We start from the raw sequence: 22891 nt of genomic DNA on the forward strand, positions 1-22891 counted from the left end.
ATTGTTTGGTCTTTTCAGGCTGATGAGTTTGTTTTCTGTGCGTGATAGTGATAAGAGCAACAGAGATACATGCTTTATCCCTTATTATGACTTTGTCACGCTCACCCAGCGTGAGTTCTTATCTAAAGCCAGGCTGTCATTCTGTCCCTCATCTCTGAGCCTGCATGCTTGAAGAAGTTCAAAAAGAAAAGAAAGAAAGAGCAACTTTTCACTGTTTAAAATATCTTTAATGGTTCAGTTGGTATAGGATTTGGAAGCATTAAGTCAAGACATGGTCAGCAGCCATACAAAACAAAACCAACTAATCAATGTCGACTGAGAGGAAAATAAAATACAAAGGCAACACAAAAAATAAACTAAAAAAAAAAAGAACAATTAGGCAACATCAGGTCATCACAGTAAAAAGATACATCGATCCTAGTCAAACTCAACAGCATGCCGAAATCAAAACCGAAGCAAGTTAAATGATGATCAAACACGCACACGCGCACTCTCTCGCACACACATTCATACACAACTTGAACAAAGGCTGCAGAACAACCCTGATAGGTCAAATGTACAGTAAGACGCCTTTTAGGGAAAAAAAATGCATAGACAAATAAAGAATGTTTTAAAACAAAAGTAAACATAAAAAGACAAACGTCTTTGTCAGAGGCGGACAGCGTGATGACAGAGTGATGACAGAGTGATGACAGAGTGATGACAGAGTGACGGATCTGTTGGCTTGGTTAATGTTGCGATGATTGCTGAGGACATTCAAAAAAAGAAGTTACTGCCAACATGATTTAACGGATAACACTTAACCTAATGGAAAAAAAAAGGTTTCTTGTTTTTTGTTTTTTTTACATTTTCAAAGAGCTAGAAGCTTCCACAGACGTCAAGAATGTACGAACGATGGTCATTGTGGAGAGGCTTCAGAGATCCTCGCTCCACTTGAATGAACATTATAAACCACGAGGCGGACATGCTTGGCTTCAAAACATTACGTTACAATTATTTTAAGTTATACAAGTTAACAAACTGTACTGAAAACACATTAAATATTGAGCATGTCACTAAAAAACATGTCGGGTGTTAACAAATATTCATTTGAGTTATTCCAGTTAAGTCAATTATCACAGAGGAGGTTTTTTTTTTTAAATCACTGAAGAAATAAAAATGGTTAGAAAGTTTTCTTTTAATTATGGAACCAAACATAGAATCTCTGCGCTAAATATCAAGATGTATTTTTTGCAAATATCCCATTGATAATAGTGCAAGAGACACAGTACAGTCAGAGATAGCACACAGCTCGTATGTTTGGCTTCACCAGGTAGTTTAAAATTAGAGTTTGTGTGAGTTTAGTGTGAACAAAGAGCCGCCGATGATGACATTACAGAGTGACTGGTGTCAGCGCTTCACTATCTACTGGCTCTCCATCTTTAATGATGCGTTCAAGGAACGGGGAGTCATTTCAGTAAACAATAAATTACAACTACAGCCCGTCTCTTATCAATTTACTTAATCATTATGTTAATTTTATCTTACAGATAAAAAAACAACAAATACAATTGGCACAATCAATTCATTATTGTATTTTCCCAACTATCTGTACAATAAAAAAAAGGTTTTTACATGTCACAACAACCCAAAAGCAGTATTTGTTTTTGGGAGAATGTGTACACCTGTGTTTCATGTGATTATATCTGCTAGTGTCTTTAATTCTTTTGCTTTCCTCAGGAGGAAAGCTTTGTTGCACTCTCAACAGCCTATGGTTCAAAATAAAGCAGCAGAAGAACAAGCGGGGCCTCATTTATAAAAACTGTGTAAGCTCTTTAATTCTACAGATCACAGCGGTCATGCCACTGACCTCGTGATCTTGCTCTGCTAGTTCACATAATGTGACATGAAGAACTGATGATATTGCGAGCTTTTATACTGAAAAGTGTAAAGAAGATGCAGATCTTGAGTCAGTCAGGCTTACTGTTTTGTTTTTGTTCAGATCTGGTTTTACCAGTAAGAGATGAACAGCAAGTCTAAGAAGCAGGAAGAACTGCATGATCCGAAAGCCAAATTATGCTAAAAATAAAACATCAAGATTGATACAAAAAACAAAAGTTGTAGCTGCATGTAGGTTAAAGAAAAAGAGCTGGATTTGACTGCACATGATGAGTGTCTCAGTTCTACGACTGACTTCCTGCAGCAAGAAATCGAACAAAGAGGCCAGAATTTAGCTTAGAGTTAATCGAGTTGTGTGCAGGTTTCAGTAGATGTGTTGACATTCTCCTGAAACTTCTGCGTGGGAGATTGTGTACGCATCATCACACCTCTTTTTCAACACACGAAATGTTTATAAATGAGGCCCCTCGTGTGACACAATACAAAAGCCTTTACAACACAACAGCTAAATCAAAAACAATTTCATCCCCGTCAGGGTAAACAGAAATAATTAAAATCTCTCCCCTAACACGATCACTCATCACACTCGCTGCTTTGACCAAAAACTATATTTCTCTTTGCTTCAATCAGCTGCTGACTGGTCAGTTCCTCCAGCGACCCACAGCAGATATAACATGTAACACTGCCTAAAGTCTCAACAGACGAAATAATACAAAACAAAACCCTCCCACCAAGAGACAAAAAAACTACATTTGATATTCATCCACACAATCTGTGAGTGTTTTCACTGAACACACAGTGAAGCACTTGAGTGCATCTCAGGTAATGGTGTGCCAGCTTGTGTGAGAAGGAGCCGGGGATGGAGGAGGCCGGGGGAGAGCGAGGCAGCCACTTCCCCTGCTGTCTCTTCCCCTCCTCTTCACCCCTTCCCAGGTGCCCCTCCTCTCCTGAGCTCATCAGTGTCGTGTTTGTGGAGTTTGGGTCGTTCGTGGATCACGTGCGGGGCAAGGCGGGATGCAGTGGGGCGGAATGGAGGGGGGATAGTGGGGCCCAGGGTCACTGACGCCGGTCCTCCGTCTCTGACCGCGAGAACGCCATCACCACGTCCTCTGCACCTGAGATCAAGAAGCAAAAGCAGAGTGTCAAACAAGTCGACCATACATCTAAGGATCCTTTTACTCTCATAATACACTGCTTTTCTGACAAAGACTGGATCCTGCTAAGTCTTCAACACATTTTAACAATCCACTTGAGATCAGATCACCCAAAATGAATGTTAGCTAAAGTGTAAATCGAGCCAGGTTTCTTTGGATCCTCTCTGTATCCTGTAAATCCTCTCAGCTGTGACTTTAAAGCTGCGGGGGAAAAGCACCGCAATGAAAACCCGTTTTTTTGGTGCATTCAGGTAACATCATGTATAGCCATGTACACCTGTTGTGGAAAGCTGCAGCCTGCCATCACAGCTTCCTGACGTGGAGATACTGTAACACAATGAGTGCCCCGCTGACAGCAGCATCCTGCTCCGACATGATAACACAGAGATCTGAGGCTTCAGTAACGCTCAATCTCTTCATGCAGCTCAGGCTGTGAGGCACAACATCGTCTGTGAGTAAACAATACCAGATTTCTAGTTGATGGTTTTAAGCGGAGCAAAAAGAATCACCGAGCCCAAAGAGAAGAGACTGAAATGATCTTCAGTACACAAGATCTGATTTCTCTCCTGTTGTTTTGTGCTTCTTTCACTTTTACCAAGTTAATGAGCAACGAGCGGCAATTACGGTCTCATCTGAGTTGAGTCAACTGGCAACGTCTCCTGCCAGCTTTACAATGGGACTCTGTCAGCCGCCTTTTGTTTAACAAGGAATCATTCATTAGTTTGCTGCCAACTGTGATTCATCAAGTGATTTGGGTCTGCCCACACCTGCTAAGACGCTTTTTCTCCCATAAATGAACATATATTGTCTTATGCTGTTTGAGTAAGAGTAATTAAAACACACAATGCTCATTCTGCGCCTCATATAACAAACTGCTGTTTCATGTAGGCTTCATTTTTTCTAGCAAAGACACGTTTAATTCGGGAAAATCAGTCTGCAGACCCTCCTAAAACAGAGAGATGAAGCTCTTCCGTTGTCATTCTTGGCAGCCTGGTGAAATGTATTTGCTTTTTGGTGATTAAAGTAAATTGATTGTAAATATAAGAGACCACAAAGTACATAGAGCAACATTTCTTGTGTCCTCAAACCCATAATTAAAAACACATCTCTCAAAGGATGATGACTGGGTGCCAAAGCCATCAGTAAGTAGGGCTGCACAATTAATCGAATATTAATCCCGATCACGTTTTTGGCTTCCCATAATTAAATATTTGATATATATTTGACGTTTAAAATGCGTGCTCTGCCCATAGAAAACTCTGCTGCATATCAATTCAAGCACCTCCTAAACTAACTGCCACTCCCCCAGGGGGCGATCGAGCGGTTTTGAACAGTGACCGGTGTTTCAGTTCAACGAGCGACCACGTTGACTGGCGACTTTCAGCTGAATGTGTCTGTGGTTGTCGTAGTTACAGCAGCTGTTAAAAGTTCCATAGCTGTCCTCGCTAATGCGTCGTTGTTGCTTTTCATTACAAGCTCAAAATATACTTAACTGCTGCTGACGCTCGTAGTGTTTTGAACGCTGTTACGCTAAAACAGACAGAGAGACTTGTTAAACCGAAACACACACAGCCCGTACAGTGAAAATGCAAATGGCCCATTAAATCAGCCACAAACGGCTCCTCATCGGTTGTTTGGAAGTGTTTCGGGTTTAGGGCAAGTCATGTTAAAGTGATAATCTTTAACATGATAACTTTTTCATTTAAATAAATGCTGAATTAGGTAACACTATGGTGATTGAGCCTATGGCCCACTGGTGAAAGCCTTTGCATTTGCAGTATATCGTTTTTTATGGACTGGGTGTCTGTGGCGACATTCGCATAAAAAATCGCAAGTGGCGCCCAGTTAGTGACACATTTTCCATCACCCAGCAGTGGATGGTCTGCCAGAGAGGGTAGGCGGAGCTAACTTCCCGTTTCTGTAAGCGTCGCGATTAAACAGTAATCTACTATGGCTGAACAAACAAAGAAAAGATCGATGACTACAGATACAACTTAAAAAATAAGTGAAAATCCAAAGAAAAAGAAACAAATTCGACGCTCAGATAAAGCAAACAGTCTAAAAAGGAAAGCGACCGTAAGCGAGGAAAATCAAGAGTTACAACCATGACAAAGGGAGCCAGACGTCTGGTTAAATTGGGAAGTGTGCCACCACAATTACCGATTATTGCCAGTGGGTGGCGCTCAAGAGCACGAAACTGAAATATTCAAGATTGTATCTTTAAGCAAGAAAAAATTAAAACAGTCTGTAGCGCAAAGCAACACATCTACCACCTGAACAAACACCACAAAGTGTAGTATAAGTGTATGAAGGCGAATAACGTTGCTACTCCCCGTTCATAAAGCGTTGCTCTATCTATTTATATGTGAAAGTACAATAACATTTTAATCAACAAATAATCGAGATTAATAATCATGACCTCAATAGTAATCAAAATAATCATGATTATCATGCTGGCTATAATCGTGCAGCTCTAACAGCACGATCATGTACTGGAATAAAAATATTTGACAAGCCACCATCACAGTAACATCACCACCACGAAGCTCCACACCTTTGCAGACAGTCTGAGAAGAATTCCCGACACCTCGAGCGTGTCTGCTATAAAAAAAAAAATCCTCTCTCACCACAGCCTGAAGTGCTCGTTAGATTTAATTATTGTGGAGATATGAAAGTAGGCCAGGGACTGAGAGCTTTCACATGGATTTGGCACAAAAGGAGGACCCTCCCCGTCAGACAGCACAGACCCTCCAAACAGAATTTTATGTTTCATTTCTGCTGTCTCTGCGAGTGGATAATTAGCGTGTTTCTATTCAGGTCGTCTTGAGCTCGGTAAGATGGAGACTTTTTGGGGGAGGGAGTCTTTAAATATGAACTTTAAAGCTGCTCGTCCTGTGGGAGCTCATTGGCCTAACGAACGAGGAAGCAGCACAAGAGGAAATTGGAAAAAAAAAATTATTGGCTGAGACGTGCTGTTCGACTTCAGTTAATAACATGAATCTAATCTGCTTTGAGACAGCACGTAGGGATAATGAAGCTTGAACAAGAGGCAAATTATGTAATATCACACAAAAGGGACCCTGACCTGAACTAGAGCAGTGCTGACTTGCCCGGTTGTTCGAGTTGATGCTTTGGCGCAGGGACTCGCAATAACAGCCATTTATCACAATGACTGCCAGTCTGAATCATTTTGTGGCCGGCTGAAGGAGATCACAACGGGTGGGTCAGAGGAAGGACGTGTCAGACACTCTGCAACCTGAGCCCAGTGACCAGCAGAAAATGCTCTTAAAATACATCCACAGAGGCAGAGCATGGAGGGGATATATCTGGTTTACTTGAGAACTTTGCCTGTTTGGACCTCGCCCTGCCACACACACACACACACACACACACAATCACACACACACACTCACACACACACACACAAAGAAGCTCAAGCAAACACGATGGAAACGTCAGGTCCCTCAAAGCTGTTGCCTAGCGACAGATAAGAATCTTCCACGACTGCCTATGAGGAGGGAGCTTTTAGAGATGCGGCGGCTCCGGCCCCTCCCTCTGATGTGTGCTGATCCCCTCCTCAGCCTGTCTGATGGGGGCAAACAGATCGGCTCCGGACAGAGCATTACATAAATGATAGCAACAACAGGCATGTCATCCCATTTGTCATCCATAAATACATTGAAAGGAGGGAGAGCCTTGGTCATTACAGAAAGTGTCCTTCCAGGAAAACAACATGGAGGTAAAAGAAGAACAGTTTCTGTGAGGGTTTTTGTATCACGGTCATGACATGAAATGAGAAAGAAATGAAGCATGTATTAATAAAGTTATGCTTCAAATTTCAATATTATTTCAATGCTTTGCTCTCCATCTATTGCTAAAACGTTATTATTCTATAGGTGGAATTATCTGAGATTTATTAGACACAAAAGAAAGTCTCAATTGATTAAAAAACAACTTTACTTCCTTTATCTGAACTAACTGATGAGCAAACAGACTCTTTCTTCAAACTTATAAGAGAATATAAATCAATATGTGGTCGAGAGAGGGTAGTCTGAAATGAACAGAAAGCATACACGCTTCCACTGAACCTCTAAGGAGCTGCGAAATGAACCCAAAGGGAGTGTGTTTGAAGTTAAAGACCCCCCGCTGCGTCCCTCGAGCCCTCCAGTCTGAATAAGCAGGGAGGCAGCCGCATTATGACTCCAGTGCTGCACTCAGTTATTAGTCAGAGTAGCGGCAGCATTTGAGGTCACAATCTGTGCAGGGTCAGCTGAGAGGATAAAGACACGGATCACCCCCCCCACCCACCCACCCATCCACCCCCATGAAAACGACAGCAGGGGCGGGTTAAGAAGCACGACACACAACGGGGGAGTGTGTGTGGTCGAGCTCAACATGTTGACATCAACAAACACAGCGGGTCGACTTTTACAGCGTGTTAGAGGAATGATCTGCTTCTTCAGAGTCACATAAAAGTGTGTTTTAAGTTATTTATACAAAAGTTTTTTTAAAAACAGTTTTTAAAGCAGGATTTCCTTTTATCTTTTGTACAACCGGTTACAAATGTTAAAGTGAAAATCAAGTGTTTCACTGTGTAAACATCTCCATGTGGTGTTTTATAATGTGCTACAAGACATATCAGGGACAACATAAGCAGTCATCTCCATGGCTGGGCCTGTCTGCTTTTAAACTGCAGTGTACCAAGGACGGCTGAACAACACGTTTTCAGATTGGCAGGTTTGTGATGCCACAAACACAAGGAGCCAATCCCGTTAATGGACGGGGTGACGCTATGCATATCATTATGTGCAACCTATGGCAACCACTTTGGCGACGCGCGAGCCAGCTGTAACCTTCATCTTAATTTCATCGTAACATCATAACTCACAACTGACTACTAACGTTAATGTTACTACTATCAATTAATACATTTAGAGCTAGCTAAGTTTCAACAAGTTGCCACTAAATGAGGGCAGAGACATGTTTTGTTTTTGCGACGGAGGAGGCGGTTGGAAATGTACATAGTGGGCGGGGCCTACGCAGATCCATGAATTTTTAATGAGGGAGAAGGAGGAGATGCCTTGGAAGGATTTTTACAGGGTAATTAAACGTAAAAAACAAATCAGACACTATTTATTATTTCAAGCAGAGCATTTTATGTCTTAAAACACGACTGGAGCTGGTCTTTAATTGTAATGTAATATTAAAAAAGAGCTCAAAAAACAGCTGTTTTCAATCAATTTTCTCGTGTAGATTTTTAGGAAAATGCAAAGCTTAATTGTCTAATTGAGTAGGAAACATAAGCATATTAATGATTCAAGAATCCGAGGAGGATGTCAGACTGGTGCAACAGTTTGTTCTTCTAATCAATTTTAATGAGCTCTGGATTTAGGTTAAAGTAACGGCAAACCATTTCTGCAGCTCTTTTTCTCCGGTAAATGGATCCTTTAAAGATGGATCTGACATTTTACAGGCCAAATCCACAAGGTAAATCAGCTTAAAAGGCAGCAGGTTTTTTAGGGAGCAGGTCCAGAGCTTGAATTAGTTTGTTTAAACTTTTGGTTTCTTTTGCCAAATAAAGCAAAGATGATTACAGAGAAAATTGGCTGATGGAGTTATAAAACATAAGCTTTAACATTTGTCTATACAACCACATCCCTACTGACACATTTGTGATGGAGAGGAGGGTGTATTACAGAGAAAATCAGGCCTCTGTGTTTGAGTTGAGTAAAGTAGAGGTGGTGGTTCTTTATAAATCTCTGGCTCTGATTCATGCTGCAGTGAGAAACAGGAAAAAGAATCGATAAGATTCTGCCCAGGCCGAGTCTCCAAACAAAAGGCGGGTCCTCGCTGTGTGTCACATGGCTTTCAGTCTTAACGGCAGGTTTAAGGATCGCGTGATACCGGGATTGTAACATGGACAAAAGAAACAAGATGGTGTATCGATTGCTGGAGGCTGCAGTAATATTTGAAACAAGAGGGGTTGTATTTCTGTGAGAGAGGAGGGTAGTGACACAGAGAGATTGGAATATCACACTCTGGCTGTGTAATTAGCACTCCAGCTTGCCTCCAGGCCCCCCTAATGACACCTGCTCCGATCTACCGATGCAGCACGTCGTAGCAACACCAAAACCCACAGGGAAGCTTGGCTTTCCTGGGATAACCGAGGTTGCTATGGAAACCCCATTTCCTCTCTCCTCTTTTGTTGAGACCCTCAGACGTCCTTCTGGGAGGAGTTAACTTTCCTTGTTGAATGAGACAGGATAACAAGTCTGGAGATTGCCGGCTTTATGTGTCGCTCTGACAAATGGTATTGTTTAAAGTGACGAGATGTCAGTTATAGAAAGTTGAAGTTAAAGCGGGAACAAAAGCCTGTAAACAGAACAGGACAGTGCTGCAAGTTATTCACTGTTACCCAGAAAAGGGCAATTAAGACTGAAACAGAGCCCCAGAAAACCCGACTTCCCTAATGAGTTCCTACTTTATCTCCAATCACAATAACATACAAAAGTATTATGCAAAGTCCTGTCTCTGCTATCCCCTGTTCTTCTGCGCCTCCAAAATAAAAGCTCCATCAAGATGTTCACAATCAGAAAGCTAAATAAAAAAATGTGTATACACAAATATAATCGCGCCTACAGAGCCTGTGGCATCTTTGGCCTGATTAAAATTGCAAAACAAAAATCTATATTTGCATCTATGGTAATCAGCTAATTAAAACTATATGAAATGCTAATTCAGTGACCCATAGACTTAAAAGAAGTACAAGTGGCAACCCCCTTTTTTCTTACAAGGAAGAACCAGAAAAAAAAACATTTGACAGCTGAGATTTGAGCAACATTTCCAATCCGTTCAATCAGAAGTAATGATTAATGACAGCATGTTTAGACAGATTAGACTGCAACATTAGTTTCTTATCAGAATATGCTAAACTGACAGCGGCCCTGATTCTTTCCATTTGTCACATTAGCGTGTATGTGCTCGAACACTTAGACTCCTTTTCAACATTTCCTGAACACTGCCCGGCCTTAGCCAGACCGATCAATATCCGAGCGTGTCTCCACTCCACCATCGTGCCCTCTGTCCCCTCTAAGCATGCCGCCAATCGATCGATGCTCCATGTCTGATTTGTGATACCCTCGCTCCATGCTGGGACCCTGTGAGGACACTAGTATCAAAGCATCCTGAATCAGCAAGCTCAATCCATCCTCTGCTTCAAACTGCTGGATAGTCACTGAAAAATATCTCTGGTTGGAATCATCTGACGTGTAACGGTCCCTGAAGTGATACTCACCGAGATGAATTTTCAATTGAACAGTATTCAAAGTCACAATGCATATTGTAAAAGGGGTGAAAAAAGGCCATAAACCTTTAAAGTAGTAGGATGATATTACTTGACAAGCTGAAGGCGGTGAGTCATCCACTATAAAAGATTTCTCTTCAAAGCAGTGAGCTGAGCAGCAATGATAGAAAACTCTGTGCTATATATTACAGAACCAATATTACAGTATTTCACACTCTGCTTACATTAAGCCTGTGCAGGAGGGAGGGGTAGCCTTTTTAAATGCTGCAGAAAACTGGTTTGGTTTGTCTAAAGCTCGAACTACACATAGTGTAAATAGAGTTTCTTACAGTTGGGTGTTAAAGCTCAAGCTAACCTCAATAGAACGAAGAATTCAAATTCAGTTCAAGCTAAGTGAATGTTTCCCCCCTTAAAATATTCAAATGTAAATCACACAATGACCTAGATTTTATTTACTTTTCAAACAGGGGTCAAATTGAATCTTACTTTGTCATATCCCACACAGGTAATTTGTTGTTTGATGTCTGTGCCTCTGCACGTTTTAAGAGCTACAATGATTGTGCAAGTTGCTAGGCGATGAAATGATTCCTTTCATCTATTTCTCCCCCCATTACCCAGCCCAAATGAGATCAAACAGCAGACTTCCCTTTTCATGTAACTGAACCCTCTTCACACCACCTCAAAGGATCCCCAATGTGCTGATACCTACAAACTGCTGTCCTTCAGCGCGGCGTTTAAAAGTGATTAACTCTCAGCTATCTCCTCGATGCCTAATCACAGCACTTCAGATAAGATGCAGACCACAAATTATTTATCGGCACACCGAGGAGGTGGCAGGCTGCCAAATGATTCTAAATGTGTCTGTTTTGTGATGTATAATGCATAACCGGAGCACCTTTCCCCAGTCACTCCTACATTATTGATGAGGCTCTTCTTAGCAGTATTGACACAGCACAGACATGGAGTCCTGTTTCGACTAAAGGGCACGAAGGCAGAGAACGAGGGCATGCAGCACAAACTGTAGTTGTTTAAACAGAAAATAACACCTCATAAATTAATGCCTTCAAATCCTGATGATCTCACATTTTAAGACACCATCCTCATGAGCTGATGCAACGCTCTGGTTCTACCTCAAATGAAGAAACAGGCTTTAATAATGAAACCTACTATGACCACGATGCAATGACTCACAGTGAAATTTTAATGATACATCCCATGTTGCAGAATTTATGACAATGCAGTTTAATACTCTTCTGGTTAAAACAAAGATCATTAAAAACACCGGAGAAGGACAACAAGACAAAGTCACGGCGCCTTTTACTCGCCTCCTAAACACCCTGCATAATCAGAAACCTAAACCTTCTCTAACACAGAAAATCAAACAACACTGATGTTTCTCTGCAGAGAAAGAACGCAGACAAGGAGACATAACACTTCACTGTAGGTAAAGCGTCACAAGTAATTTTCCAGACTTAAAGCTCCCCTGAGGGACCAATATCAAAGAGTGGCCTGGTAAACCACAGGAGGACAGCAGGGCTCCTATCTGACCGCTATGTTTGGACTGAGCCTGGAAGGCAGCTGATAACTGTAGTTACATAGAATAAAAAATCATCAGGGACAATTTGCTGCTGCTGCCTTCTTAGGTAACTGCAGTGCCTCAATGCATACATCATTTTAACGTAGCACCCTCTTGTGGTTTAAAAACGTGAAAACAGTGGAGGAGATAAAGAAAGCTCAACAGCGCCCTCTGGTGTTCTGAAAAAATGACCATCAAAGGTGAACCCATTTGAACGCAGTTTGATCTGTCATATAAACACATCTATATTTTAACTCAGTGCTCTATTTAGCCCGTTTGTGAGATGCAGCGGTCAAAGTAGTGATGCACTCAAGCTGAGGATGAGTCACTCGTTTCCTTTCAGCCTGTGTGAGTTTGTTGTGTGAGTAATCTCAGTGGTGGGCCGCCGAGTCGGCCTAAGCGCAGTCAGGGAATCTGTTAGTGCTCATAAGGCGCGATGTGTTGGGAGGGATTTCCCCTTTTTGTATGGATAAAGTGTCACGACTGTGACATGTGAGCCAATTGTGGATAATTCAGCTGCAGGTTAAAACCACAACCAGGAACACTGAAGGGTAATTTTGAGACTTTGTAAAGTTTACAGCCTGCCGTGCTGTTGCTCCTGCACTGCTCTGTGTACATGACGCAGCTAAAAATAACAGAGCAGATATTTGACTGAATAAATGTGCTGACTCGTGGTCTTCTCGACTACTGATTAGAATCAGCCCTAAAAATTGGACTGGATCACTGCACTTAAAATGTACATGTGTGCGCGTGTGGTTGTGTGTGCGTCACAGCCTTACCCTGGTCTATGTTGTGCTGTGGTAGCTGGCTCATCTGACTGTGGACCACACCTGCGTAATTCCGGAGGAAAGCTTCTTCACTCGGTGTGAGCTGAAGAGGAGTAAACAAAGTGATGTTAAGAATTAAGTACAAACATGAAAATTTGATCTTGAAGATGTCAAGTATGATTTAACCATGCGGGTCATTGTGTAGAGAGGCATGCATGTGACATTCAGGAACAAAAATATTTCAAGGGCTTTAATTCTTTAAAGAAATTGTTCAGCTATCCTTTTGTGTTGAAGTACGCATCTCTTGTTCTCTCAGTTGATTTTAGGTCAGGGGAATATTTAACTGCTCTGCCCCTTTGTTAAGTATTAGAGTTGTTTGTAGATTGTATGAAGAAATTAGAAATCTAGTGCCAGTCAAGTGTCAGTCCCTGAAAGTAGAGCATCTTCTAATGTCTCTCAAGTGTTTCAACTCTAGTTTATAGCTTTGGGAGGCCCTTCTTTGTTGACTTGAAACCTAGATCTTATTGTATAACAATCTAATACTTAGCAACAAAGATTAAAGCTCCTGTGAGGAACTTTGGGTTTGTGTTGATTTTAGCGCCCCCTCTGGACAAAGCTGTACCTCTTATCTCTTTGCTGATTTTGTCCTGTACATGCTTAAGTGGTGGTTTTTAACAAAAAAATTAATCCTGCTTTCTTTAACAGTCGCATGAATCACTCACTTTAAATTTATGCCCTGGAAAATGTAAACAAAGGCAGTGTGCAGTTAATCGCTTCATCTGACACCTACCCCCCGCCAGCAGTTTCAGGCATTGAAAATAACTATATAGAAATAATCAATGTTGTCCCTGATGGTCTGGTTTGCTTTTGTAGGTCATAGAGAGTAATCAGAATTCATTTCAGTCTGTTTCATAACCAGCGAAACTCACAAGAGCTTTAACAACAGCAACTGGGTTATTCCTGTTACAATAAGCTTTTACAAAGAGCTTTTTACCATTCAGTGAACATTTTGTACTTAATATAAAGAGGTTTTTCACTATATTAGTTATGTATCACTTGAGCAACATCATCCAAAGTACCGCACTCTCTAGTGTCAACACAGACTGTTTACAGCATCAGTTACTCATGTGATATGAATCAGATCAGGCATGAGGTCCCAGCTCAGGGTTTGGAAGAAGACAGGTTGCATGAGACATTAGCCTCTGTAAGGTTTTTTGTTCTCAAGATGCTGCAAATTAACTAATCTCTGTTCCAATCCTCCATGCTGTCAGGAGGCATTAAGACAACAATTCACTACCTGAATTTTGTCACTTCCTGAGCTGAACACATCTCTGCAGATGCCATCTCCCTGCCTGATGCATGGGCCACAGTCTGTTCTTTGCTATCACCTTTTTCCCAGAATAGACATACACACTCCTCTCGACTAGAGCATAAACACCTGAGATGGAGGTCTTTATTCATTGTGAGTCTATTTTGAGTTTAATGTCATGAAGCTGTTTGCTTTAAGAGCCAGTCTGTGTGTGTTTTTTCTTAGCAGGACTATAAAGCTTCTCCTTCTCGTCGGATAGAACCCATCTGTCTAATAACCAGGGATGGGTATCGTTAAGATTTGAACGGTATTACTACTCTTATCAATACTGCTTAACGATCCGGTACTTTAACGGTATTCTTATCGGTTCTTTTTGTTATTTCTTAAGACAAAAAAACTAAAGAAATTAAGAACAGAATTAAGATTACTTTACTTTCTGAAATGTAAAATAAACAATTATTCACAGCAAAAGAAACAGCAATGTTTTATTATAGACTCCAATGTTGTGGTGATGGACATCTAAAAGTAATTTGGCTGGCGGGTAGTGGGTGGGGCTTATCAGTTAACCCGGTTCCTCATGTATACTAAGTTTGCTGGGTAACAGCGTCCAGTTAGAAGTGTGGCGCATGTCTCTGCCTGTATATGAGGCACTTTAGATGCTGTTTGGACAAATCGCTCACGTTTTCGCCCTTACAGGAAAAAGTGTTGTTGCATTTGTGGTAACGAGCACCATCGGCATCGACTCTGGTGAAGTATAACTTTTGACCGCTTGGTTCTCTCCACCATCGTCACGAGCATGATGTCTTGTGTGTGTGCATCTGTGTGCTGTAGCGTGTGTGAGAGAGAGCTGCCACCGCTCCTCGCACACAGGCTCCGCGAGAGAGATCTCTAGTCTGGATTGGGTATATGCATTATAAACGAATGTCTTAATCTTATTAGTGAGATTAAATGTGCAAGATAGCGTTTTTGTAGCAATAATAAACATTTATTTTCTTAAGTTCTCCAGTTTATCAATACTACGGTCTTTCACAATGCAGCCCCTGGGCCTGTTTAATACTGGGTTTCAGAACCCATTCCTAATCAATTTGACATAACAATGCTGGTTTCTTGTCTTGATTGCAATGTTCATACGGTTTCATATGGGGAAGATATGTCAAGGCACCGTACTCACATTTGATCCCATTTTCTTTAGCATGAGCAGGACCCGCACTTTCTGTTGGATGTACATGTCTTCAGGAGACTTCCCCGGGGCCTCCTCGCGGTTCATCCCCCCTGCTCCTGTGGCTCTAGACACACAAACAATAATGTGTTAGACAAGAACTGTGAAAGTTCACAGCAAGGCAAGCACTCAGTGTTATTAAAAGTTAAAAATACTCAATGAGTTGTTCAGCCATAAATTGATAAAGTGATGATGCAGCAGAAAAAATCTTTGGAATGGAACACTCCCCCCCTGCAAGCTTTAAAAGTGACACTTTTTTTCCTGTCTGCTACCTTAAGCTAGTATTACTGCATTAAAACGATGTAAACTAGATGTTGTACTATTAAAAAACATGCTGCATTAGGCTGTGTGATCAGCTTTAATAACTTTATACATATAATCCAAACAGTGGTGACATTAGAAGTCAGGGGCCTTGTCTCAGAGGAGGGTTGGCATTTCGCAGCGTGAATGGATGTCATCAATATTGCATGGTAGTTCTCACACAGATCTCGCCTCTGCATGCTCCTTCCATCTCTTATTCTCCGTCTAACTAATGACCTATTTTCACTGTCAGTCTGCAGAGATGCAAAATATAGGCAAGAGGGGAGAAAAAAAGGGGGAGGGAGAAGGAGGCGATAAAAGCAGCTGCCAAAGCTAATGCGGATGACAGAAAAGGGATAGGTTCCACTGTGATAGCGCGCACACACATCAAGGTCGGCTGTTGTCGCATTAGATCTCTGCTATATAACGCACCAACTAGACGAGACGCACAGCGCGGCTTGATATCCAGCATACATTTGCTAATTGAAAAAGCGAAACGTGGAAGAAATAATTCAGAGAGAAGAGCTAAATTATTCTTTAAAAGGGTAAATCTGATGAGAGAAGAACATTAGGAAAAGGGTTTAATGGAGAGAATATCAGTATGCAAGTCAGGATCGGTTCTCCCCGAAGAATCTTTCATAAAAAGCCCACGGGAGCCTCAGCGACTATGATAGTTCTGGCAATTTATTTTGGCCTCTTATCTATACAAAGGGCCACTAATGCATGTTGACAGGCTGTTTGATGTGGGGTTATATTTAATTGACGAGCTGGCCCGCCGTCCCCCCTTCCCTCAGCCTTGGGACGGGGGATGAACGGGGCACCGTTGGGCCATTGGCCGGCGCTTGCGAGCGTGTGGATTCATCAAGATCAGAGCAGCTGGAGACCATGCTTCTGGCTATAGTCCGTACAATTACAGCACCCTTTGGTGGCTGTTCACTGCAAGCAAATTACACTTGACTTTGTCTTCGTGTCTGGTTTTTTTTGGCAGGACACTGAATGAGGGGCAGGTGAATACATTAGATATTCACTTCCAGCTCAGCGCCAGGCACAGTTTAATTGGAGAACCACTGAAGACGCACAGCAAGACAGACATGAAAAGGAGGAGGGAGCTGGATTCAGTTGCTCAGTACACCTTCAGGGTGGTGATGGTGGCGTGTGAATGTATTTGAGTGGGGGTAGTGATGCAGCGAGGATGTTGGTGGAGGGTGCAGGAGCTGGCAGTGTCTTTATATCAGCAGCAGCCACACGTTTGATCATGTCCCCGAGCTCCACACTTCAGACGGATGGAGGAGCCAAGACTCCGGGCAGAAGACCTACCAGCGAGTCGACATAGAGAATACAGAATGATACAAAATTCAGGAGCACCAATCAGACGCTCAACGGGAATAAACGGGCACAGCACACGAGCGAAGACGAGAGGATCAAGAGAATTAACAGTGATTGCCATCTTTTCTTCACATTTAAAAGAAGACAAAAATGATACAGCAAACATCCATTCATGTTCAGGCATATTTTAAGACTTGACAACTTAACCATTTGCATGTCTGCAGCAGCACAAAAGGCCAATATATTCAACATTCATCATCTGTATAAATAGGCCTACAGCTTTCATGACTGAGGCATTTCTGGTCCTCTGATGTTCGCTTTTGAAGTTTGAAAACTGGCCATATTTAGTACCATCTCTGCCCAGACTGATGGCTGTTCTGAGGGATGCAATTTGTATTTTTGCCAGCTTAAAAAATACACATTTTATCTGAAAATATATCACAGCATGAATCTATTATGGTAGCTATAGTATCTTAACCCAGACTGCAGCAATATCTGCTCGATATAGAAGATACAGCGTTAAAAGAGAGACAATGGAGAGGAGTCAGAACCCAGTCTTATTTATATTTCACCTACTCTTCTTCTACAAGCTGAGGGGGCAGACGGCTACTTTGGGCAGCAGAGAGGCTACAAACCTGGAATCACACCAGATCCAGTACTCAGTATATTGGATGACAACATGTACACAACAGTGATTAACATAATGCATATGATTATGTAACGGGTGGTTTCATCCATGCAATCCTGCTGAACAAACTCGCTCTCCAGCCATGATTATAATTCCGACAATGTTCCAGATGGTACTCTAGTGCCAGGCAAACAATGCCTCACTGCCAAAGACTTAAACTCTAAATAATGGACTACTGCGCATCACTGCTGGATTACAACATTTCAACACACCGGGTTGAGGTTTAATCCAAAAATCACATATGTCATAGTCAGGTGGATTATAAGACGTTGTATCTCTTGAGATATGTGAATGTATGAGTTATGCAATAAACCATTTTCATTATCAATTAATATACATTTTTGCTTCATTGGTACAAACAAAAATGACAAAATACTAAAAAAAGAGAATCATGAGTGCACTTAAGGTTTTCCAGTGTCTAATGTTAGTTTTAATTGCTAGCCTCATCCAAGAAATAGCTTGAAACCTTAATGTTTGGATAAAACAGTAAAGTGCCTTGTCAAAGCAAAAGCTGTCAGCTTACAATGTCTTGTTTTGACTAACTCTGTAAAAACTTAAAATTATCCAATCCAAATTGCGTTAAACAAAAGCAGTACAGCAATAAAAACATTGTTAGGTTTTAAATAAAATGTCTTAAAGCATAAATAGATCAGAGTTGTTGATGAATTAGTCCCCCGATAATTAATAGACTCATCTCTTTAGAACTAGACAAATTGACATGTTGTCAGCGTGACATAGTAAAAATATCCCTCCTAAACTGATAACTTCATTGTAAGAGACTGACACAGTTTGTCAGTCATGTAACTATTAATAATTCCTCCAGCTGTGTTGTGATTCAACTCTTCTGGGAACAGGCATAAAACACAAAGTCCTCTATTTATAGAGACCAATGTCAGAATTACATGTTTGCAACTTCAGCAAAAAAAAATCTAGATCGCTACTTGACAGTTTGGATTTAAGCTGCTATTTGTACAATTTTAGATTTGGTTTTTATAAGAGTGCTCAAAAGAAAGACAACATTATAGATTTGCCATTGTTGTAAAATGACCACGGACATGAAGATCTGTCTGCATGTAGAGACACAGATCTTAAATTCTATAAATAGGGTGTTGGAAAGAAACCTTTTTATGCACAGCCTTTAGCCTGTAAGGGTCACACTAGCATTATTCTGATGTACTCTGTCCTCAATGTCTTACATGATTTAAAGGTCCACAAAAAGGAGCCTGTCTCGCTCCTTTGTGTGTGCCTGATGTTAGGTTGTAGAGGTGGGCTGGCTCAACACTAATCCCTCGAGGGATGCTCAGCCAGCCTCAGACGCATGCGGCTAATATTCCAGACGTAATCAAAGGCTTTCTTTAATGCTGATCTGGGCCTTAATCCCCCCTCTCTGCCAGTATTGGGCTCTTGTCAGTGTTGTGATGTTGGGTTGAGCTGAGACATCGAGCTCTGTGAGCCCTACTAGGCAGATCAGCTAGACCACAGCATCACTGATACTGTGATGAAGAATGACCTGCATTTCAATACCATTTAAACAACATGTATTAAGATGTGCTTTGTCACAAGTAAGCATCTGATTCCCCTCCCCAAGCACAAAGCAGGAGAATATCTGCAATTGATGTAAGTGGGAATCAATATCACATTACAAGTATGAATATATTGGTGTTATTCTGTTTGTAATATATTATAAACTTCAATCATGCAAAGCAAACTGCTACTGCTAGGTTATTTCTACCAGTGTCAACAAGATTAATAATACAGAGTGACCTCAGCGTTTGCTTCAAGTGCTGCAAACTTTTATACAGCTACGATGGCTCAGTCACTAAAAGTGCTATAAATAGACACAAATCTATTCATTGCAGAGCCTCTTAGCTCCAGACTACATTTGAGTATCAGTGTCCATTAGTGTCTCTGAGAAACGAAAACACAGAGAATACTTCTCAGGCCACTCCAACACCGTGACCGGGCCACACAGCGGAGCGAGGATCTGCTGCCAGAGATTACACTATGCAATGTGATAGGCCCTCACATTTGCTGAGGGTCATGAAGGGCAGAGGCAGCCACAGTGCAGCGGCCCAGTCACACATGGCTCGGTCCACTTGTCAAGCTTGTTATTGGCTCTAGTATCAGCTGCTCACATGATGCACAATGTCTAATTGTTTTTGACATCAAATTCCCTCTGCAGGCAGAAAAACAAAATACAGCCTTCAGGGTTGACTGACGAACTGTCTCTGCGTGGAGTTCGGCTTTACTCAAATGCTTCTGAGAGCCAGAACTCTACAAGACCCCGAAAACTGAGAAGGAAAAATAACTTGAATTCAATCATGGGATCATGAGCATCTCTTGCAAATGTGTGAGAAACGTAAGTAGGCTAGAAGCCTGGTGTGGCTGCCAGCTGAGCTGCCAACAACCTGGCCTGGTTCTGTAGAGCAGCTGTGTCACTGCAGGTACACGCGCTCACACACACACACACACGCTCTACTCTATTGATGGCTAAGCATTAGAGCCTGACAGATATCGGTATCAGGATAAATGTTTTAAAATATGCGCCAATATGTAAACGTATAGTTTATATAGCAGAGCACACTGTGACTCTTTATAACGTGACAAATTCTTATACAATTATCAGTCTAACAAAGCAGCTTCTGAGTACTTTGCTTAGTTATATCTGAGCAACTATTTCATTTCAGCTAAAAAAAAAATCATTACATTGGACGTTATACAAGTAATTTGTGATTTTTTTCCCCTTCTCAAATCATTATCAGGCTCTGTCGAAAATGCACCACAAGTTCCCTGAGTCCTCATCTTCAAACAACATGTTATGTCCGACCTGCAGTCTAAATCTAGACACTTAATTTAAAGTGATATAAACAGTGAAAAGCAGCAATTACTCATCCCATCCTGCAGGAAACTAAATCTAAACTACTTGACCGCCTGTGCACCCAGCAGCAGACTGACTCCCTGCGGGTCAGGGCAGCGTGGGGTCCTGAAACAGCGTGAGCCAGACTAGCGAGACACTACAGGCCAGAAAGGTTCTGGCTTGTACTTACTGGATGTCTGCATGCTGCCTTTGTGTGAAGCCATCTCCTCACATGTACAGTGCTCACAACAATGGCTACAGTATTTGGGGACAATGGTGATGAACTGGATTGTGAAAACATGATTGATAAGTGGGTCATGTCTTGTTGTCACCACGTGAGGCATGAACTCAAACAATCCTGCTCAACTGTACAGGCTTAGAGTATTTCTGTGACACATTAAGTTAATAAACAAAGAGAGATTTACATTTGAGAGTTCACAAATTCATACCTAAATCCACTGGGAGAGTTTTTCCTTGATAAACAGGTTTCTCCTTGACTGAAAATAATAACCTTTTATTACCACATTAAGAACCTGTATTAAAATGTAACCTTGTTATGAGCAAGATTCAGGCAACCTTATTTCACATTTTTCCGCACAATATCAAATTTGATACAACTAAGGTTTTCACAGAGCATGCTGTAAAAAAAGATAATTAAATCAGGTCTATGATCTCCTTATGAACATCTTAGCTCGCTCCTCAGGGACCCTCAAAGGAATTGAAACAGAAGCTGCTGCCTTAAGCTGGTCCCTCGGGGGTGCGGCTGCAAGATTTCAAAAGCGCCAACGTCGAGGCTGAGCATAAATTCTGAAAGTTATATGATCTATGAGGCTTGAAGTAACAATGCAGTGCACTAGAAATGTGCAGGGTACCGAGCACGACCAAAAAGATTGATATGCTTTCAAGTTTGATTCTTTAAAACATTTAAATAGGACTTGGAGGAGATCAGGAGTTGTCATTTCGAGGCGTATTAGCCACAAATGGGTGCAAGCATTTCCAGTATCATGGGCTACTATATGGTCAGACAGGCTGACAACTTCTTGTGCCAAATGCAGAGCAAGAGGTTGGGAGATGAACCAGCCCTCCCTCCCAAACTGCTCGCAGGCAGCTGATGAGATCCCCTCGGGGCTCATGGGGGTTGAGCAGCCGCTGAAGAGCACCTGGCCCGAGTGTGAGGAGGCGGGGAAACGAGGGTGGTAAAGCCAGGGGTCCTTATTTCTCTCCAAAATCAAGCCAGCTATGGGAATGTGCAAACTAAGATAGGCGTGACATACTGTAGTGAATGACCAACCCTGCTAGTTGCCAGGAGGATTCAGAGCGCTTGCCTGTGGCCAAGCCTCGATACACACAGTCTGCAGCAGTCATGGGTGCCCCGCTGCAGGCAGGATGCCAGCTTCACCACTCAGAGGGTTGTCAGCTTTCTGACATGTGGGGGGAAAGCAGACACTGTAAAAGGCAGGGCAGCACAATGCATCATTGGGTGGCATGATCCAAAAATAGAAAACGAATGATGGAGTTGTGTGAAAAGTTAACTTGAAGATGAAAACCAGTTTGAAAGACCGGCAGCACACACAGTAGCTTTTGTTAGAGCAGTATTATAATGTTGTCTTTGCCCTGCCTGGCTGGTTGGTGTTCGGTGAGTGGGACAAATAGGTCTGTAATTTGAATTTACATGTAGGCTGGCATCATGTTTGTGTAGTCTGTATAAATCGTATCAGCAGTTAACAAAAACATGTTTTGTTATCTGTATTCAAGACACTTTAATTACAATACTATTGAGACGATAATAGTTGGTAACGTTACAATAAACCAGAGCATAACGCTAACGAGGGACTGCATTAACGAGCCCCAGCGTTAGCTGAGGTTGATACTTTTTGGCTTTAGATTATTTCTTAATTTTGGTACTTTTGCTCATAGAGAAACTGAAACGCCAAACCTAGAAAAGTGAAACATGTTTTTAGATATTGACACACATGAGTGAGCGGTTCTGATCATCATGTTGGACGCAGACTGTTAAAACTGTAGCAGCGCTCGTGCTAGCAAGCATTCAGCCCATTTTCGAAATAAATCCTGAAAAATACCCGTCAACGGAACATTTATGCTCGGTACTCTTAATGACTTATAAGTCGCATTTATTTTGACATGACAAACATTAAATGAAGTAGGCACCGAAACCGCGCTACCCTTAGCAAACCAGCCAATGCTAACAACCCGAGCTAGCTCGCTAGCATGCCCGAGACAAAAGCCTGAATGAAGTTCCTGTGGGTGCAAACACCATCCAGGTACCGCTGCTCTGCTGGAGTGTACACGCCGGGATTCAAACACACGTATCGTTTAAAGAAGAATCATGGCAATGTGCGCCTCGCCAAGAAGACGAGACACATACGCTTACCCCTCCTGGTCCAGCTTTTCTTTCTTCTGTTCTCTGTTTGAATGGTGTGTTGTTGTAGGAGGGCGTCCTGTTCCGGGGTCACATCCCTCCAGTCGGCAGAGCTCCGGCGAACTGACTCAACG

General features: G+C 41.9%; 1 protein-coding gene across 1 annotated transcript; it reads right to left on the minus strand.

The window, feature by feature from the left end:
• Positions 1-205: 205 nt before the first annotated feature.
• Positions 206-22863, minus strand: ctnnbip1 (catenin, beta interacting protein 1). Its single transcript, XM_069661019.1, has 4 exons — positions 22770-22863; positions 15159-15273; positions 12691-12781; positions 206-2993 (listed from the first exon to the last, which is right to left on the minus strand). Exons 2-4 carry the CDS (start codon positions 15252-15254, stop codon positions 2935-2937), a joined length of 246 nt encoding a protein of 81 aa, XP_069517120.1. The 5' UTR covers positions 15255-15273; positions 22770-22863; the 3' UTR covers positions 206-2934.
• Between the last annotated feature and the right edge of the window lie 28 nt (positions 22864-22891).

The sequence above is a fragment of the Semicossyphus pulcher genome, unplaced genomic scaffold, assembly GCF_022749685.1.
Source record: "Semicossyphus pulcher isolate SPU_LCO1_2020_fin unplaced genomic scaffold, fSemPul1.0.p SCAF_13, whole genome shotgun sequence".
Taxonomy (NCBI): domain Eukaryota; kingdom Metazoa; phylum Chordata; class Actinopteri; order Labriformes; family Labridae; genus Semicossyphus; species Semicossyphus pulcher.